The 19,585-nt window shown below is 49.9% G+C and overlaps 1 protein-coding gene across 3 annotated transcripts in view; it reads left to right on the forward strand.

Moving 5' to 3' along the window:
• The window catches only part of WSCD2 (WSC domain containing 2), a 144,223-nt gene extending 135,143 nt beyond the window's left edge, over positions 1–9,080 (forward strand). For 2 of the 3 annotated variants that reach the window (XM_075012853.1, XM_075012856.1), the window contains one exon: positions 5,548–9,080. In XM_075012853.1, coding sequence (XP_074868954.1) covers positions 5,548–5,900 — 353 coding nt within the window. In that variant the 3' untranslated portion in view covers positions 5,901–9,080. The remainder of the gene's footprint in view (positions 1–5,547) is intronic. The other variant, XR_012648027.1, reaches the window with a different exon arrangement.
• Positions 9,081–19,585: the final 10,505 nt, after the last annotated feature.

A 19,585-nucleotide genomic window follows, 5' to 3' on the forward strand; every position in this document is an offset into this window, starting at 1 on the left:
ACCCATGGAGATATGTCTGAGTGGGCTTCAAAAACCTGAGATGGTCTGGAAGAGCTTGCTGGACCATGAATGGTGATTTTCAGTGGCTCTCGGAACACTGAGATGGTTAAAGAAGCTGGTTCCGGCACACGGCACAGGTTCCGATCTGAGGAGCAAACATCTGATAACGGGCTTGTCATTCGAGCAGACAGGCATAATGAGCTCCAGTGGCTGGAAGACAAATCTAGACATATTTGGCCGGGAAAAAAGAGGCGCGCTAGTTAAGGGTGGTGGTCATTAACCCTGGGAACAATTTGCCGAGGGGCTGAGGTGGGTTCTTACCAAGAGCAGGTGTTTTTTGAAGAGATCTACTCTAGCGCAGATGGGAGTTAATTCTGGGTAGTCCTGTGGCCTCTGTTATACAGAGATTACCCAGCGCTCCTTTCTGGCTTTACAAGCTATGGACCTCCAGTGCAGCCAACAGCTGCCGCAGGTCCCCGGGCAAGGTGGGCCCAGCTCCATTCCCAGAAGGGCTGTGGCCTAGGGTGGTAGGGACGGGTCCCAGTGCAGTCAGGCAGCACAGTTGTGGCCGTTCAAAGAGGCCCACATCAGCAGCCGCCGCCGCTGAAGTGGCAGCAGCAGCCGGCGGTCCAGGCCCCTTTGAAAAACCAGGCCCTGGCACAACTGGACAACACAACTCTGTCCCGCTCCTCCACCAATCTCTCGGCAGGCTTGTGACCCTGGCGCTCAGTCAGAGACGTCTGTGACCTCAGTCACACCATACTGTGGCGGAATGGGGGGGCGAGTGACTGCTCCCAGCTGTGGCATCTAAATCCACCAGGCTAACGGGAGCTGGTGCTGGTCACAGCTTCCAAAAACCGGAAGCTCAGCAGATCCCTGGCTGAGAAGATGCATTTAAGGCACAGTAGGAATGATCAAAGCTACTGCACGTGTGGGACAAAACCTCCCTTTTGCTCTCCTGGCTGCTGCAGTTGTTGAATGCAGCCACTGATCATTCTTTTTTTTCCCCCTCCTGGTTGCAGCTGTGCATTCCACCAGCCTGGGCCGAAAGCTCTTTAAAATCAGTATTTTGTTCCATGACATTAATTTTATGATATCCCTGGAGTGGTTCCAAAGCAAAGTTTTATGCGATATGATTACACAAGGTGAATTGTCCTGTATCTGTTTAATGAAACAGATACTGTCTTTAATGATTCTTTGGGGAATTAAATACAGTTAAGCTATTAATCAGGCCTTGGTGCCTCAAGCAGGACAAGAGGAAGGAGCACGTGCCAAGAGCTTTTATGCGTCATAAGGTACATGTGTATTGCATTTTCAGAAGACTCATGGCTTATTATTGGTGTTTCATTATCCTTTTCATCACCTGATTTTAATGTGAGGATCAATTAGCAAGAAACCTTGGGAATAATTGAAAGATTTTTAGTAGGGAACACGTGTAGTCAGCCTGGGGCCCAGATGGCTAGTTCCGTTCACTGAGGATATCATGAATCACCAGGCGAAGTCCTTTGTGGCGCTTTATTGACAAAGCTGGTGGTCACGTCTTTCAGAGCCATTTTGCCGAACTACTCCTGGTGCTGAGGATCAGAAACCACAGTACCTGGGATCTTCCTCTCGCTCACACACATGCCTGCAGACGCAGAAGCAATGAAGCTCAAAACTCAGTGCTCTGATTAGACAGCCTGTTCACAGGGACAGGTGGTAATAGCCACCGTGATTAACCCAGCCAACGCAAGCAGCAGGAGGCAATGCAGAGTCTATCTGGGGTGAAAGTGAAAAGAAGGCGGGCATTGCCTCACCTCAGGAGCTGCGATTCCCAGCTCCCAGGACACCGTTGTCAAGGAAATCACGCCAGTTCCAGGTACGGAACGTGAGTCTGCCCCCTTGGTGTTAGAAGCGAGCAGCACCTCTGCAGCTTGGCGGGCGGGCTAGCCACTGCGGGGAAGATACCGGGAGACAGAAGAGAAGCTTCCGACTTCATGCCCATTTTAGGAGATTTTGGTAAAACGCCATCCGGCCAGGTCTGCCAAGTTACAGGACGCCGATGGCGTGTGGTATGTGACATGAAGCTTGCGTGATGGAGGGAAAGACTCCCCCTCAGCAGATGGGTTCAGAGAGTGACTCAACCATTACTGGCAAAACACAAGGTCATTACCAGCCGGAAAAAAAATTATTGGCGGGGGGCAGGAAGGGATGTGGGGTTGGATCAGGTCTGTAAGGATGGCAATTAAGTTTAGAGACATGGCAATTCAGAGGCATGAATGAGAAAGCACCTCTCCCCGGCCATTAAAAACACTGCAGCACTTATAGCAGTAAAAATCACACTGAATTACAGAACTATTGGGCTGGGTGGGACCTGGAGAAGTCCTCAAATCCAGCTGCCTGTGCCGGCAGGACCGAACACACCTCATTTGTCCCTGATGGGTGTTTGTTCAGCCTGTTCTGCGACACCTCCCATGATGGGGATTCCACAGCCTCTCCTGGAGGGAGCTTGACTCCTCTTAGAATTAGAAAGTTTTCCTACTATCTAACCTCAGCCTTCCTTTCTGTAGCTTAAGGCCCATCATTTCTTGGGCAGCCTTCAGTGGACATGGTAGAATGATTCATCACTGCCCTCTTTGTCACAGCCCTGAACCTAACGACCAACGAAAATGATTAGGGGGCAAGAGCACATGAATCTGGGCTTATTTAGTTTGCAGAGGAGAAGAGTGAGGGGCAATTTGATACCAGCCTTCAGCTTGCTGAAAGGGGGCTCTAAAGAGGATGGGGAGAGGCTCTTCTCAGTAGTGATGGAGGACAGAACAAGGAGCAATGGTCTGAAGTTGCAGAGGGGAGAGGTGTCGGGTGGATATTAGGAAAAACTATTTCATCAGCAGGTTGGTGAAGCACTGGAATTCATTACCTAGAGGGGTGGTGGAATTTCCATCCCTAGAGTGTTTCAAGTCCTGGTTTGGCAAAGTCCTGGCTGGGATGGTGTAGCTGGGGTTGAACCTGCTTTAGGCAGGAGGCTGGACTAGATGAATTCCTGAGGTCCCTTCCAGCCCCAGGATTCTATGATTCTCTTTGAAAACTGCTCTGGGGTTCCCCCCGCAACCAGTCATTGTTTCTCAAGACTCAACAGGCTCAGTTTGTTTAATCTTTCCTCACAGGCCTGGGTTTCCAAGGTCGGGTCTACACCAGAAAAGAAATATGATCTCAGATACTCTTTCACCAGGAGGGTGGTGAAGCTCTGGAATGAGTTACCTAAGGAGGTGGTAGAATCTCCTTCCCTAGCGGTCTTTAAGTCCCAGCTTGACAAAGCCCTGGCTGGGATGATTCAGCTGGGATTGGTCCTGCTTTCAGCAGGGGGGTTGGACTTGATGACCTCCTGAGGTCTCTTCCAACCCAGGGATTCTATGCAACTCCTTCTACAAGAATAGCGTAGCTGGAGTCGACGTACCTTAGGTCAACTTTCTCCGCTGTCTCCACAGCAGGGAGTCGAAGTGAGAAACTCTTCCGTTGACTTCCCTTAGTCCTTGCAGTACTGGGGTCAACAGAGATACCCCGAACGTTCGATTTAGCGTGGCCCTCCTAGCACGGCCCTCCTAGATTGACCTCCAGAGTGTTTCTCTTCTCACAAGTACAGACGTGCCTAAACCTGTGATCATTTTTGTTGCCCCTCTCAAAAGTGTGCTGCCCAGCCTCAGACCCGCCCAGAGCGCACCACACTTACCTCAGCAGCCGTGGCGTGAGCTGCAAGCCGTGGGCTCTTTCGAATCACTGGGCTCCAGGCAGTACCTCCTTTGCTTCCCCCTCCTACCAGTGGGCTTGTGCACAGAACTGGATACCGGAATCCAGCAGGGGCTTCACCGAGCGGGACAGTTACCTCTAACATACCTCAGAACGACAAGAATGACATTTTCATGGCTGCATCACACTGTGGGCTTGTATTCCACGGGTGATCCACTCTAGCGTCCGGGTCCTGGGCAGCAGCTCTACCACCCAACCAGTTTCTCCCTCTTTTGTCATGGTGAAGTTGATTTTTCCTTCCCAAGTAAACTACTTAGCCCTGATCAGCACTGAATTCCATTGTCCTGGTTGCAGCTCAGTTCTCCAGTTTTTCAAGATCCCCTCCAACCTCGTGTCATCTGCAAATTGTATCACCTTCACTATCAGCATAATTTGCACATTTCTTCTGCCTGCTCTTGGAAGACCTCGTTGTGTTGTGTAGCGGGGCTGGGTATGGAGGAATTTCGCATACGTGTACTCTACGATTTTCAAACCGTATCAGACTTTGGACACCCGATTCTCATTAAAGTGGGTGGGAATTGGGTGTGGACACCTCAACCACAGCATGGATTAGATTGTGAACCACACCAGAGCATTCACTACTTAGGCCTTGTAATGCTCCAGTGAACGAAGTAAGTATAACAACGAGTATAATTCACTCACTCCCCTTTTATGGGGATGGGCCATGAGACACAGGGAAGGCAGATCACAGACCTAAGCTAGCTGAGTGAGCAAACCATACTATGGCGTGACTCCTGGGCTCACACGATGGCCCAAAGGGAGACCGGAGCAGGACAAAGTGCGTCTGTCCTGCTGTAGAGGAGAGCCTCAGCGTGTTCTTCTGGGAAAAGGAAAGGCACACAAGCTCATGCCAGGAAGGGGGAAAACCAGCCAGATCTACTGTCAGGGTGTTTGAGATGTACATTTGCTGCCCAGCCTTCTCTCGTACCGGTCCCTCCTCCTTACGCTTGTTGGGGAAGAGAAGCTGATACGTATCAGACAGGCCTGGGGAAAACGTACCGGTGCTGAAGCTCTAAGTCCATGTGTCCCTTCGTCAGCCAGTCAGGGTCAAGAACACTCCCTTTCAGTGCCTAGGCCATAGCGCAGCCCATGACTCAGAATAGACACGTCCATAGGGTTTTCAGCCTGCCAGATAGTTCTGCCCGACTCTCCTTGCATAAGCCTCAGTTCCCTCCAAGTCTTTCCCCCCCTGGTGGCTCCGGGACTTTTGCCTTACAGCCCCTGGGATGGGAACAGGCTCCCAGACCCAGTCAGCCTGGATGCCAGTGCTTCCCCCACCCCTTCAGCCACTCCTAAAGACCTCACCCTCTAATAAAGTCCTGCTGTCCTGGCTCCCACCTGCATTAATTGTATCCTTTCCATCTGTACACTTAGACCAAGCCCTGCCTGCCTTCCTTGCTGGAATGACCCATCCCGGGGCCCTAGGCAACTACAGAGGTTACTCAGGTTTGGGTCTCCTTCTCCCCCACAGCTGGGACGTAGGCACCCGCTGAGTTTGCCCATGCATCAATCCAGCCCTGCTTGAGCAATCTTTTTGACGTCCAGCAGAGCAGGATCAGACCCTTGTGTTGCGATCTCATTGCGTCAGGGACGTAGTTTTTTGTTCCGATAGAGGAACTGCTACACAAGCAGTGTGCTGCTATATTATTAATGACATCACTAATAGGTAGATTGGTAATCAAGGAACGCGCATTCAGTCTAGTGACTGTGGATGTGCTCTGACTGATACTTTCATTAATGGATTTCTTTTGATTCTCTCAGAGTGGCCAGAGTTCGTCAAGAATTATGCCCCCTGGTGGGCCACTCACACCCTGGACTGGTTGAAGTATGGCAAGAATGTGTTGGTGGTGCATTTTGAGGACCTGAAGCGAGACCTCTTTGTCCAGCTGAAGAGGATGGTGAGCCTGCTGGGCACTGTGGTGTTTGAGGACAGACTCTTGTGCGTCGAGGGCCAAAAAGATGGAAACTTTAAGCGCTCCGGGCTGAGGAAACTGGAGTATGACCCCTACACACCCGAGATGAGGAAAACCATCAGCACTTACATCAAAACCGTGGACATGGCTCTAAAACGCAGAAACCTCACAGGAGTCCCAGACGACTATTATCCGAGATGATGAAGATGACACGTGGGAGATCTGACTCTACCCAGGACAGAAAGGCTTGGTTTTTCCCAGCCAGTTCCTACTTCCACCCAGTGGGTGGCTTTCTTTCAACTATCCATCTGCTGCTCTTAGCTGGTAATGAATTCCCTGCATGAGAAAAAAAAAAAAAACGGCCACCAGTCATCACTGAGAAGAAGATGCCTTGGCAAACACGTCGACGAGTCTGAACTCTCGTGGGATGGAGCTGTTGTGAATGGGCCTTGTGACCTGAAAACCTTCGCTGCTGCCGTCTTTGCCGCTTTCTCTCTCCTGTAGTGTGGGGTGCGTTTTTTTCTGTTTCTGTCAGATCCGCAAAGGGGTGAACAGTGCTCCAACGTGGCAGGAAGGAGACGCAACCTCCGATTTCCAGTCTGAACGTGGGGCTGGCTGGAGACATGGCATTTGAAGTGTGATCTGCTGTTATTTAAGGTGTCCTATTCATTCCTAATACCTCAACTCTGTTTATAACCTTCCTGGGAGTTTGGGGGGTCGGTCTAATGCTGAAGAGTAGCAGTGAAACCCACTGTGCATATCCCAGGCCTAATTCAGTGCATAGGACCTCATCCAGCAAGGTGTTTTAGGCCATGTTTAGCTGTAAGCACAGCTTCTTAACCTGGGTGTGTGGTGAACCCTGAGTATCGGGGCTCACAGCCACCTCAAATGTCTCAGCTCCCTGTGCAGGAGGGAAGTCACGCCTGAACGTGGTGGACATCGGGGAGAGGAGGAATATGCGCTCGGATAAGACCTGCTGAGGTCATGCATTGGTTTAAGTGTAAATGTAACCACCCACAGGCAGACTCAAACCTGGCACCTCTGGAGCTTAGTGCAGGAGCCGCTATGGTTCGAGCGAAAAGCCAGCCAGCTCTCAGCTAACGCTGTGCAGGAGAGTTAGCCTTTCTTGGTGGAAAGGGTCTAGATGCCGCCATATGGGACACTTACCCACACAGGAATGGTCCCACAAGGACTATCCTCCTACTCCCCTGCTTAACATTAAGCATGTGCTGAGGCGCTTTGCTGGGTCGGGCCGTGGCTCCGTCAGTCTAACTCTGAGGCACAACGCTGGAGTGACACTGCTTTAAACGAGAACAAATGTGCCCCATCCCATGCTGGCATCCCAGCTGTAAGGTCCTCCCTGCCTCCCCCTCCCAAGGGCCTTGCCCTTCCCACCCCCAGCTTTGGTAGCCAACGTAGCCGGGCTGGGACAGGCTCCTGCGCTGTCAACATCCTTGTCACAGAATCCCCGACACGGCCGTTCTCCTTGGACAAATATTTGCTGCTTCATCAGCTCAAGGCCTCCACGAGCCACTTCCATTTGTCCTCCTCGCAGACACCTGCTCTGTCTTCTGGAAGGCCCAGGTTTCCCTCAGCTGCTCACCGCTGAGCCATGGCCTGGTGCTGACAATCACGTCCGGGTGGTGGGGGTAGCAGGAGCCACACATCACAGCAGCTGTCAGGGTCACATCCCCTGCATACTCCTCAGACACATGTTGCCTCTGGAACAACAATGCTGCTCCAGGGGGAGAGATGGAGGGCAGGGTGTCCATCTGTGCTAGCCTTTGGCCTCCTAGCTCCAGAGCTCGTAAGCCATAAAGCCGGAACAGCATAAAGCAGGTCCTGTGGAAGGTTACAAATGAGCACAGGGCTTGGGCGCTGAGTACCAAGTCTAGCGAGCAGCCAGAGATTGAGCGCCCCAGATTCGAGCTTCCCATGCGATGGGGAAAGCTGTGAAGTCTGGATCTCGCTGTGAACCCAAGCTCCCTCAAAATTCCAGGGGAAGGGAACCTCAGGCCCCCAAGGTCTGAACTGGGCAGGTCTGCATTTATCATACGTCAGCCCTGGGCTCCACAGGGCAGCTAAAGCAGGCAGGATGTGGCTTTTAGTTACCAGAATTGCCATTGAAACTCCTGCAGCAGAACAGCAACTACTCATGGCATTCACAGCCTATTAAACAACCGGTCATCTCTGGAGAGGCAACAAGGTGGCTTTCAGAATCACCAGGGGTCTTACTCACCTTGCTGCTGCTCTGCTGAGAAGGTTTGAGCACCAGCCTCAAGTTTGCTGTTGTAACTGCCCACAGCCAGACTCAAACCTGGGACCTCCGTGCAGGAGCTGCTACGGTTTGAGCAAAAGGCCAGCTGGTGCTCAGCTACAGCTGTAGAGGAGATTCAGGCTGGCCCTGTGGTCTAAGTCCCACTCCATAGGACAGGGACCCACCCCCAGCAGGTGTGTGGTCTCCACTGTCACACCTCTAACTTATGATTTGCTCTGCAACGAGAAGGTTGCTCTGAAGAAATTACTCCAGCTGGAAACAATTCAGGACCGCCCCCTGCAACCCACCTCCAAACCCCCTTGGGCACTTCCCCATACCCACACCTAGGGGCGGCTGCTACAGCCACTCTATAGCCTCCGAATTCTGCAAAAAAAAAGGAGTCAAACCAAAGGGTCTACGAGCGTTTTCGTGAGGTTTCATTTGGCCAAGCTGACGTCCCTAGGGGCTACATGTGGGTCCGCAGCAAATTCCAACCCACTGACTCATTTCTGGATCAATGCTCCCCTGCAGTCCAAATCCCCCTCCCCACCAACCTACTCCGTGAGTCCCCTTTGGATGTAGATGCAAAAGCCATATATTGTACGCAGCCTTTTTATAGAGTTACTTGACAGTTGGCTTTTAACTCTTGATCTTGATAGAAATAAGTGCACAGTTCTATATAGATCTATATTCCAGGAAAGCAAAGCAAACTACATTGAGAAGAGGAAAAAAATTAAATAGATATATTTTTTTAACATGTCTGAGGAAACGACATAGCCACAGGGAAATTTACAGCGACACCAGGGCTGTGGGGTTTGCTTTCATTGGGGTTTTAGCTCCCCTTCCTGATGTTTCTTTTCTTTGGCTGTTTAGTCATCTAGGTGCAAGCAGAAGCCTTCGAATACAGGCTGGGTCTCATCTCTGAATGTGTTTTGTAAGGAGTAGCGACATCATTTTTAACTCTTCCTTTAGCCAATCGCTTGAGGTTTTCCAAGAGATCAGATGCCTGTGTCCCGACTGAGAAAGCAATTTGGTTTTCTTTTGTTTGTGGCCATCTGCGGCCTGCCAGCCTCCGTCAGAGCATTCCTCAGGTTAACGCCTATTAAACGAGAGTTTTGTTGCTATTCTGCAGTGTGCTGGCGTGTGGTTTGTGGAGTGGCTTAACACACGGATGTGTGCCAGGGACACAGAGATGTCACCCCCCCAGAGACAGCTCCAAGGCAACTGTCAGGCCTGGATGATATTGCCCCCTAAATGTGCTTGGTGCTTCTTAGAGCCAATCCACAGACGTGACACGGCTCCCTGAGCAAAGAGCTGGAGGTTTCATCGGTGATGAATGCAACCAGCGGCAGGGGACAGGGGGGAGACTGCAGCAACAGGTGGAAAGCAGAGAGCAAGGGAGGCTGGAGCAAAGGGTTTAAGGCATGCGCTCCCTGGCCTATACAAGCCTGGGGCCATCTCAGTGTTCTTGCTAGACTCATGCCTTTTGTGGGAGACACCACATAATGGGTGCTTTAGGAGGGGGCCGTGAACATCTGGTGCTCTTGCGTCCAGCAGCATCTGGGTTGTAGTTAGCCAGGTGACCACTTATCCTGGGTGTGTCCAAGTTTCCTGTGGTTCCATAAAGTCTGTTTACAGCCACCAGTTCTGGTTCTCAGTGTTGGGCTGTTCTTTAGCTGTAATTTACCCCCAAATCTCTCATCAGAGCCCAGCTGGTAAGGCTGCTAGACAATATTGACCTCATGTGGTCCGGCAAATTCTCTCATCCGGCACCGGTCAGGTCCCGAGGGTGCCAGACTAGAAAGGTTCAACCTGTACACATGTGAGGAGCAAAGTCATGGGACTGGGAGAAGAATCACACACAAACACACACACACTACGGATGAAAAGTCCCCCAAGGCAGGCCCTTGAATTTTCCAATGCAGACACAACCCATATACAAGTTCAAGGGTGTAATACTTTAATGGGACCCACACTCAGAATCTCCCCCATCTTGGGGCAAACGCTCACTCCTTGAGCAGGGATGCAGACCAGAGTCTCTCTCTCCCAGGGGAGTGTTCCAGTGTTCGTTATGGACACGGCCCCCTTGGAAAGCCTCATGGGCCAAGTTCAAGAGCAGCCTTGCCTAGAGCAGATTAGTTCTGCCGCCATGAGCTGATGCTGCTAAAAAGGAAGTGCAAGGGCGATGAATTCTAACGTGGCAGCCAAGAGATGGCAGAATGAAAGGAAAAGTAACACAGCCCTGTAAAGCAAAACCAGAGCGAAAATGCCAGGCTGGCAGGTAGCGTTAGCAGTCTAGGCAGCCTGCGTGAGCAGCTGGAAAAGAAAAGAAAATTACGAGCAGGAGAGCTCACAGCATAGCCCTGTGCCGGCGTCCAGAGGAATCTTCCCCAGGGTGACCGACAGGAAATCTGGAGACAGGAGCTCCATGCAGACAGCCAGTACAGCTCCCAGGGACGTAGATTGCATGCATGTGTGAAAGGCTATGTGCTACTAGTCGCTGGATTTCTGGAGCAGCAGGGAGTGCCTGGGATGCTTACAATGCTACCTGCAAAGTCAGGAGCATTCAGCCTTCCTGCAAAACAATATTCCAGTGCTGCACAATCTAGCAACTCACGAGCCTGCTTCCGAGGAAACAGCTGATGTAGTGCAGTTCTATGGGCAGAGCAGAGCCGAGCCAACGGGAGAGCTGCTGGAGAGCTTGCATCCAAGCAATTAGTCATAACTAAAGCATGATAGTAGGGGAGTGGGGTGTCAAAGGTTGTCCAGCACAGAAGATGGATGCTAACCTCTCTCATGTCTCACACACACACAAAGCCACATTTTGAGATTCCTGCGCATCAATGTCATCAGAATCCCAGCAGATCATCATGTGAGGCCTCACGAGCCCCATGGGCTGGGAGAAGCACTCAGGAGTTAAGATGACTTGAAGCAGGGGGCTGGACTAGATGACCTCCTGAAGTCCCTTCCAGCCATATGATTCTATAATTCTACGGATAACTCAGCTTTGAGACTCAACAGACAGCACCAGGGGCTTCAGGAGAATTAGCGTTCAGGGGACGTTTTTGGTCCTTCTATTAGGCTGAAAAAACCATGAGAACAGCCTTTCCTCACATTAGTTTGACCCCTCGCACTTCCAAAAATCTCACATTTGCAACAAAGCCCTAAAGTGGGTGAGCTTTTCTTGATGTCCAAGAAAAGTTCTGCAGAGCTTTGGTCTGTTGAGGAAATGCAGCTCAGATTCCAGGACAGGCACATGACAAAGGTATAGAATGCATTGGCTAGAGATAGATAAGCAGACCCCTTTTTCCTGGCAAAATATGCCTGCTTTTGCGCATTTTTGGCACTGAATATTGTCCTGTTTGTGATAGCTGTGAGTGCTGAAGAGTTAAGTGATACAGACATCAGCACTGCTGCTCTGGAGACAGGCAGAGCAGGTTAACATAACACATGAAGTCAGTCACAAAGTTGTCTGTCCATACAGTCCAGCATGTGCTTCTAAACTCCCTGTTCCCCCCCCGCTGGTGGCCACCAGGGTTATTGGCCTGTGATTCCTGGTACTGATCCACCCTGTAATAAAATCCTTTCCTCCGACATTCTTGGGAATGGAGTGAAAACCTCAGTCCCCAAAACACAGAGCTCCTCATGCTGCACCATGAAAGCTCCGTAGCAAAGCTCTACACATCAGCCGGCAGCTTTACAATGGGAATCAGACTCCATGATGCCTTGCGTGGAAGCAAAAGAATTAGAGTTGATCATTTAATTACAGCTTGGCAAGAAAGTCAAGCCAAGGTAACACTGCACACAGGCCCTGGCGTGACTTGCAGAGGAATTCAGAGGCCAACTACGGTCTGTCAGCTGGGCTGTGCCTGTTGCTTACAACTCACCTGTGCCAAAGGCAAGCATTTCAAGGAACACGCAGCCATCCTTGCAGCCACAGTAACAGGTATTTCATGGGCCTACCCAGACAGAACCACAGCATAGGCCCAAAGGACACAGGTTCTCTATGCCCAAGAGCAAAGGTCTCAATTGGCAGGTTTGTCAGCTTGAGATGACGACAGGGTGTGACCTTGTGTAGCAGCACTTGCTGGATAGAATGAGAAGTCGGGTGGGGGGAGGGCTCCAGGTAGGAAATTTTACCAGTGGGATTTACCCATGAACGCTCATTAGCTAATACGTAAAATGGTTAGTCTCTAAGGTGCTGCAGGACAGTTTGTTTCCCCCGCAGAACATTTTAGGGTTCACAAACTGCGTTTTCCTTTTAAATGACACGTCCCCATCTCCCCCTCCGTGATGCCAGGGGAAGATGCGAGTCACTACAGAACTCCATCTCACAGAGAACCTGAGCGCTCTCACCGCTGGCGTCTTCTACAGTTTGGGGCCACCAATGAGCTATCACCCTCCAACCAAACCTCAGGGGTTGTATGCTGCCTCTTAGCCCCTCTGCCCTGGTGGTAAAGCAGCTGGCAAGGAGTTCCAGACTCTCTTCCCCTTCAATTTATGGATCGTCTTGGGGAAAATAATTTCTCAGCACAAATTCTTTAATTATTGTTCCTAGATACAACCCACCAGTGAAGACAACGCCAAGTAGCTCCATCATGGTATTTTTAGTATCTCTGGAATATCCTTCTGTTGCGTCCTTTCAATCTAAAGCCAAAAATTTCACTAAGAATGTTATTTCCACTCTCTGTTATACCTATTTCCATGCAGTTAGGTTCTGGCCTTGGTGGAGTTTAGCCCCTTTCTCTTTGTCTATCGCCCTCTCATTTTTGATTCGTTAAATCAGAGTTTTCAGTGCCATGTTCACCGCAATAAAATGCTATGCAGCGCATGGCTTGTTCTGACAAGTATCGCCCGCAACAGATAACACTCCAGCAAAACCCCCACTGGAAATAATTAAAGGCAAGAAAGGCAGCTCGTCTCAGAGATAAATGAATTAAGCATCAATATCCCGTGCGTAAAACATACTCTGTGCTGCGTTTTCAATCTCACCCTTCTAATCCCCTTGGATGATAAATAGGAGGGATTGGTAATGGGATGCAGTTCTTGCCGTCTCTCTGCTGCATTTCCAGCCCTTGTCTCTCTAACGTCCCAATGGGGAGCGTTTTCCAAAGCTGTTCGCTTTGGCTGACTGTGCTCCTGGTGTGTCCAATGCAAAAACTCCCCTCGCTTTCTGGGGGAGCAGCCAGGGCTGAGCCCTTTGGAAAAGTTCAGCCCTTGCTGGGCACGTTCAGACTCTCAGTTCTGTGCGACAGGAGCCTGGTTATACTACTCTCCCCTGCCAGGTTGTCTTGCTCTGTCTCTGTTACGAATGCCTCCAGCCCTCCATCTGTTGACATCACCATGGACACTAAGTGCTTGCCCTGCTCTCCGTGGGTCCCTCTACGCAGACCTTTGGCATGGGCGTAGCTGGCCTGGGTCAGCTGACAGGCTCAGGGGCAACAACTTGCTGTGGAGACATTCAGGTTAGGAGCAGCGGACCCTTTAATTTTGACATCCGTGAGCAGAATAAATTTTGTTATGTGCACCAAGGCACGTGCGGAAGCGGACCACCACTAGGAACACAGGCTGCCGGCTGTGGGCGCTCTGCTCATCAGCTGACCGGCGCCCGACTCTCTCCTAGGGGCCGCCCAAGTGCTCAGCTCACAGGGAACGCTGGTTGGGACCCTCGGAGGATCCCAGGGCCTGAAAGCCTACACAGCAATTTTCAGCCCTGGAGCCACGTGAGCCTGCGTCAGCTGATCTGGGCCAGCCGGTGCTTTTTCTCACCGCATAAGCAAATGCTAAAGCTGACAGGCCTCCAACAGTGAAGAATTCACCTGCAAACCTGCTCTGGGTTCTGGCAGCAGTAGAGGACCTGCTGGCAGCAGCTGCCCTGTGGAACCAGGAGCAGGAAGTCATTCCTGAGGCAGGGAGGGCCCAGCGGGCTGTGGCTTTCAGGAGTAACAGGAGAACCTCAGCACCGAGCTGGACCTGCTGGGGAGCTGGGGCAGGGTGCAGCACGCTGGACTGACGTGTGCTTGTCAGGTTACAGTGTGGGCTGCTGCACCTCTCAAGCAGGCTTTACCTTCAGTCCCATGTGCAGAACCTTGCCACAGAGAGCCTGCATCTGGCAAAGGCATGGCTTGTTCTGCTGGCAGCCGCAGGGAAAGGGGGCAACCTTCTAGTAAAGGGCCCTGGAGTGTCAAGGACCACTGGTGGGTTCAGGAGGCCCGTACAATTCTTAGGTTCCCTGGCCAGAACGATCGTACATAACACGGGCTGGCGCATTTCACCCAGAGAGTCTCACTGCCAGGCCGTATCTACCCGTTGGACTAGAACGGATGTTTCCAAAGACGCTCGGTTCCCCACTGAAAGACTTCCAAGTGATGGAGGGTCTGTCGTGTTGCTAGGTAAATTGTTCCAGGGGCTTAGCATCAAAAATTGCATCGTATCGCGAGTCTGGGCTTGTACTGCTCTCTCTTGCTTTCACCATTAAAATGCTCCCATCACCGTCAAATCTGGACCCAGTGGGCGAGATTTTTAGAAGGGACCAGCGCTGGGTAAATGAACCGCAGTGATCATCACAGACAGAAGCCCCCTTCCTTTGCTTCGGTTCTCCCTGAGCGAGCCTTGCCATCTCCTTTTCTTCTGCATATTTCTGTCACTTGGGCACCTGTGGTATCTCAGCCAGGCCCCTCTGGGAAGCAGCAATCTATTGCTTCGTCAGGTTGCCAGGCCCTAGAGGATCTGATCACATCCAAACCTCCCATGTGCCTAGCAAAAAGGAAATGGCAGCTGGAGCCTTGTGAGGTCACCCGTAGTCTGCTTGACGCCCGAGTCTCTGGTTTGCCCCAGTCTCACTCAGGGTTAGATCAGGCTGTGTATTTTCACTCAGCAGGCTCTGATGTGCCTTTCACATCACAGCCCCTGTTTTGGGAGGCAACCACCAGGAAAGAGAAATCAGCTCGTGTGTGGTCTGCGTCCAGGGTGGCGGAACTCCGAGAAACTGGATAACCCCAATTTGAATGTTACCTTCAAAATATTTTGTGGAACAAGACACGTGAAGCTTTGCGGGCTGCACCCTTCGTGGCAGAGAAGCGAGGTATGCCATTAGAGCCGAAGGACTTGAATAAAAGCTCTTGTTCTCTCTGACTCCACAACCCAACTCCACACAGGACCGCTGTACCTCTTGGCAGTCAAGGCAGGAGGGGGATTTTGACACTCTATAGCAGTGTTTCTCAGTCTTATTTTTTTATAAAGTGCTCCCTGTTAAAAAAATATAAGTACCACCAGACTTCTCTCATGTATCCTTAAGGGTACATGTTCCACTGGTTGAGAAACATTGTCCTAAGGCAATCTGGGGTCTTGAAACAAGTGTCATTCAACCTCAGCAGATTACTGTGCCCTTTGCAGGAGTCAGATTTGTTTTGCCTAAACACCAAGTTACACCTCACTTCAAACCTACTGACTCACAAAAACATGCAAAAATGCCACAGAAGCCTGGTACTGAAAACTTGCTGACTTGCTACCATCTCATTCTCAAATGCATGAATTGGAATAGAAACATTGGACTGACATTTCAGCATCAGGTGTAGGAAGCAGGAGAAACAAGCCCTTGTCTGAATGAACTTTTAGACTGTACTGACTTTATTAGCGCTTTTATGTAGCCTGTTATAAAATTAGGCACATCTGTAGAGAAGTTGATGTACCCCCTGGACGACCTGCGTGTACCCCCAAGGGTATACATATCCCTGGTTGAGAAACACTGTGTTAGAGTACCCCATGCAGTAACCATCTTCAGTAAAACCTCTGTCCACAAGATGAAACACCCTGGAATCAGATGGGGACTCCTGTCTCTTGGCAGACACACAGTGCAGTGCTGCTTGTTTTTTCATAGGCTCCGTCACTGCCTACACAGGCAGCAATTTTTTAACAGCGACAATAAATATAAACCCCTGGTACCACTGACCTCGGCACATAACAATTTCTCTGTCACTTGAAGTCTCGAAATCGAGAGTGGATGTCTTTCTAAAACGGACGCAGCAGCTCAGGGAGAACTTTTAGCCTTGAAGAAGGAAACGCTGGAAATCTATGACTTCTGTTGTGCAGGAGGCCAGACCAGAGAATCATCATGGTTCTTTTCTGGCCTTCAAAATCTGTGAAGTTGTAAATAAATGGCCTTGCCTTTTGACTTCCCCTTCTGTCCAAACATCTCAACTTGCAGCGCCCAAAAGAATTTGCTCTCCAAACACCTCAGGAGGCAAGGGGTGTAGGAAGGTTATCACACTCCTGAGGAGACTGAGGCAGAGGCGGTAACGAGCTTGCCCAAGGACACACTGCAGTGGCACTGATTCTCTGTTCTCCTCTGTGCAGAAGATGAAGAATAAAAACAGACCATGTGAGCAACAAGGAAGAAAACCAGTGGAGCCCCAGAGAGAGCAAAAAACATGGCTCTTCCAGGAGAAGAGTTGCCGTACTTGCTGCAAAAATTGTGTACAGTCACAAATAAGAGGGGGGCCTGGCTCTAAAACAATCGCCCCTGTTAAGATGTGGTCTACACGCAATGCAAAAGTTTGGGAACTATTCTTCTCGTACATTTTAAGTGCTTATCTGGCACCCATTACCATAGTTTCTGAGGGCCTCACAGCCATTAATGGAAATATCCCCATAAGATGCATATGAGATAGGGTAGTCACCCCATTTTACAGATGGGGAAACTGAGGCACTGAACAGCTAAATGATTTATCAAAAGTCACATCAGAAGTCCATCCCAGAGCAAACTTTTCCTCTGGGTCTCCGGGTCCCAGGCTAGTGCCCTAAACACTGGGCAATCCTTCCTCTCAAAATACCAACTTGGTTTTTGATGATTTTACTTTGGAAACCTGGAAGTGTTTGTAATTTGTAAGCTGATTCTTCATGTTTACTTATGTTGCATGGCACCATGGGAATCACCTTATGACAATGTCAGCTCCCAGTAGCTGCAAAACGGTCATATGCTGTGGGGATGGAAATCTCCGCCTCCTCAGGAACAGGGTAGTGCCTAATGATTGTTCTCCTGTGCTTTGAAGTCAATGCCATGAATTTTTAAAGGCTGCCTATCCAGACACAGCCCCGCCTTGCCTAGCCTCTGAAGAAAGAGGCATTTCAGAAGTAGCTCAGATGTATTTGCAGGTGACAGAGAAAAACAAACCTTAAAGCTTGCAGAAAAGCAGAGGAAACCCTCCGAATGCTAACAATATCATCTGCCTTTTTTCCAGTGGCTTTAAGGGTCACAGAAGCTTAATTTGGTTATTTCACCACAATTGCTTTTTGCAATGAAATTGAGCAATTTAAGTCATTACCTCCTGGTAATTGCCTGTTGAACATTTGCTTGCACGTACACTGTTTCTATATGTCAGTGCCTGACAGATGCTCTCGGGAAGAGCAGTATCAACACACTTTGATTCCCCTTTTTGCAAGACCTTCTACCAAAACACTACCACCCTTCTTTCTGCGTGTTATGAGACCGTAATGCCCATTGCTACAGAAGTGACCCACAATGCAACTCTAAAAAGAGACTCTAGGGTCAAACTGCAGGGGAGGGAGAGGCGGTCCTCTGTCAAGCTCCGCCCTCAGAGTAAGCTACACCCAAGCAAGTTCCTGAAATGAGACCAAGGGCAGCAGATTGTGTAGCTGTTCAAAACAAGTGGTTTGAATAGCCTCAGATGCTCTTTTATGCTCCTTGCAGGGCTGCACATTTGCAAATTCTCTGACTCTGATTCTGCGCCAGACAGGCTCAGATTTGCAAGTCCCAGCTAAAGCCGCAAACTGGGACTTGGATTCTTTCTCCCTCTTCCAGCCTTCCCCCGTGTTAGCAAAGTACCGGCAGGCAGCAAAGCAATCACTAAGTCTGTAGGCTGTGCCAGGGACCAGTTTTTACTAACTGGCCCCAAACTACCCGTGTGTTGCTGGTTAGCTCAGCAGGGACTGAATACAGTGAAAATCTATTATTAGTAAGGTGACGGCTCTGACTTGGAGACACCTGAGGAGCAGAGCAGACCCTGGCTGGAAGGTGGGACCATTTTTACCTAGACAATTTGCTGAACCTGAGCTAGTTGTAAGTAGCTGTGTGCAGCATTTCCACCCGTCTGATGGACTGCATGCTGGCCAGCTGAGGTCAGATGTTTGGGTCTGAGACCAGGAAACTGGCTAGCCCCTTTCTAGAAACTATGTAAATAAAACCAGAAGAAGCAGAAACAATGGAATTCAAAGTTATCAGCCAGCTGATGTTGCGTCCTGAGTACATAGGAACTCAAGAACAGTCACACTGGGTCAGAGACCCATCTAGGCCAGTGTCCTGTCTTCTGACAGTGACCAATGTCAGGTCCCCAGAGGGAGTGAACAGGACAGGTAATCATCAAATGATCCATGCCTGTCATCCATTCCCAGCTTCTGACAAACAAAGGTTAGGGAACACCCTTCCTACCCATCCTGGTTAATAGCCATTGATGGACCTAACCTCCAAGAATTTATCTAGTTCTTGTTTGAACTCTGTTAAAGTTCTGGTCTTCACAACCTCCGCTGACCAGAAGTTCCACAGGGCCCCACAGGCTCACTTTTGTTCGTTTTCAACCTGCTACACGTTAATTTCATTTCGTGACCCCTAGTTTTTGTGTTGTGGGGAAAATAAAGCACTTTTCCTTATTCACTTTTTCCACACCAGTCATGATTTTATAGCCCTCCGTCAAATCCCCCCTTAGTCTCCTTCTTCTCTAAGCTGAAAAGTCCCTGTCTGGTTTAATCTTTCTTCATATGGCACCTGTTCCAAACCCCTCATCCTTTTTCTTGCCCCTTTCTCAAACTTTTCAAGTGCCAAGATATCTTTTTTTGAGATGAGACGACCACATCAGTATGCAGTATTCCAGATGTGGATGTACCCAGGATTTCATCTGAGGCAGTAAGATATTTTCTGTCTTATTCTCTATTCCTTTTTTAATGACTCCTAACATTCTGTTGGCTTTTTGAACTGCTGCTGCACATTGAGCGGATGTTTTCAGAGAACTATCCACAATGACTCCAAGATCTCTCTCTTGAGGGGTTATAGCTAAATTAGTCCCCCTCATTTTGTATGTATAGTTGGGAATATTTTTTCCAATCTGCATTACTAGCATTAACATTTCTTTGCTGTTTTGTTACCCAATTGCTTACTTTGGTGAGATCTTTTCGAAGCTCTTCACAGCCTGCTTTGGACCGTACTGTCTCGAGCAGTTTAGTATCATCTAAAACGAGCCACCTTATCGACTAACAGATTTATTGGAGCATAAGCTTTCGTGGGCAAAGACCCGCTTCGTCAGTGTTTGCCCATGCTAGCTTATACTCCAATAAATCTGTTAGTCTCCGTGTTTTTGTGGACACAGACTGACACGGCCACCCCCCGATACTTAGTGTCCTCTGCAGATTTTGCCACCTCGCTGTTTACCCTGAAGTTAGGGAAGCTCAGGGCTATGATTTGCAGCAGTGAGGTGTGTCAGAGCGTCACTAACCCCACCTGCACTGCGTTAGGGATGGGCGCAGGACTGGTGAAGCCCTGCAGGCCCTGGCCCTGCCTACTTGGGCTCGGTGTAAGACCCAGAAAGGACTTTCTTTTGCTTGCTCCCAAGTCCTGCCA

The sequence above is a fragment of the Carettochelys insculpta genome, chromosome 18 (assembly GCF_033958435.1).
Source record: "Carettochelys insculpta isolate YL-2023 chromosome 18, ASM3395843v1, whole genome shotgun sequence".
In the NCBI taxonomy this organism is placed as follows: domain Eukaryota; kingdom Metazoa; phylum Chordata; order Testudines; family Carettochelyidae; genus Carettochelys; species Carettochelys insculpta.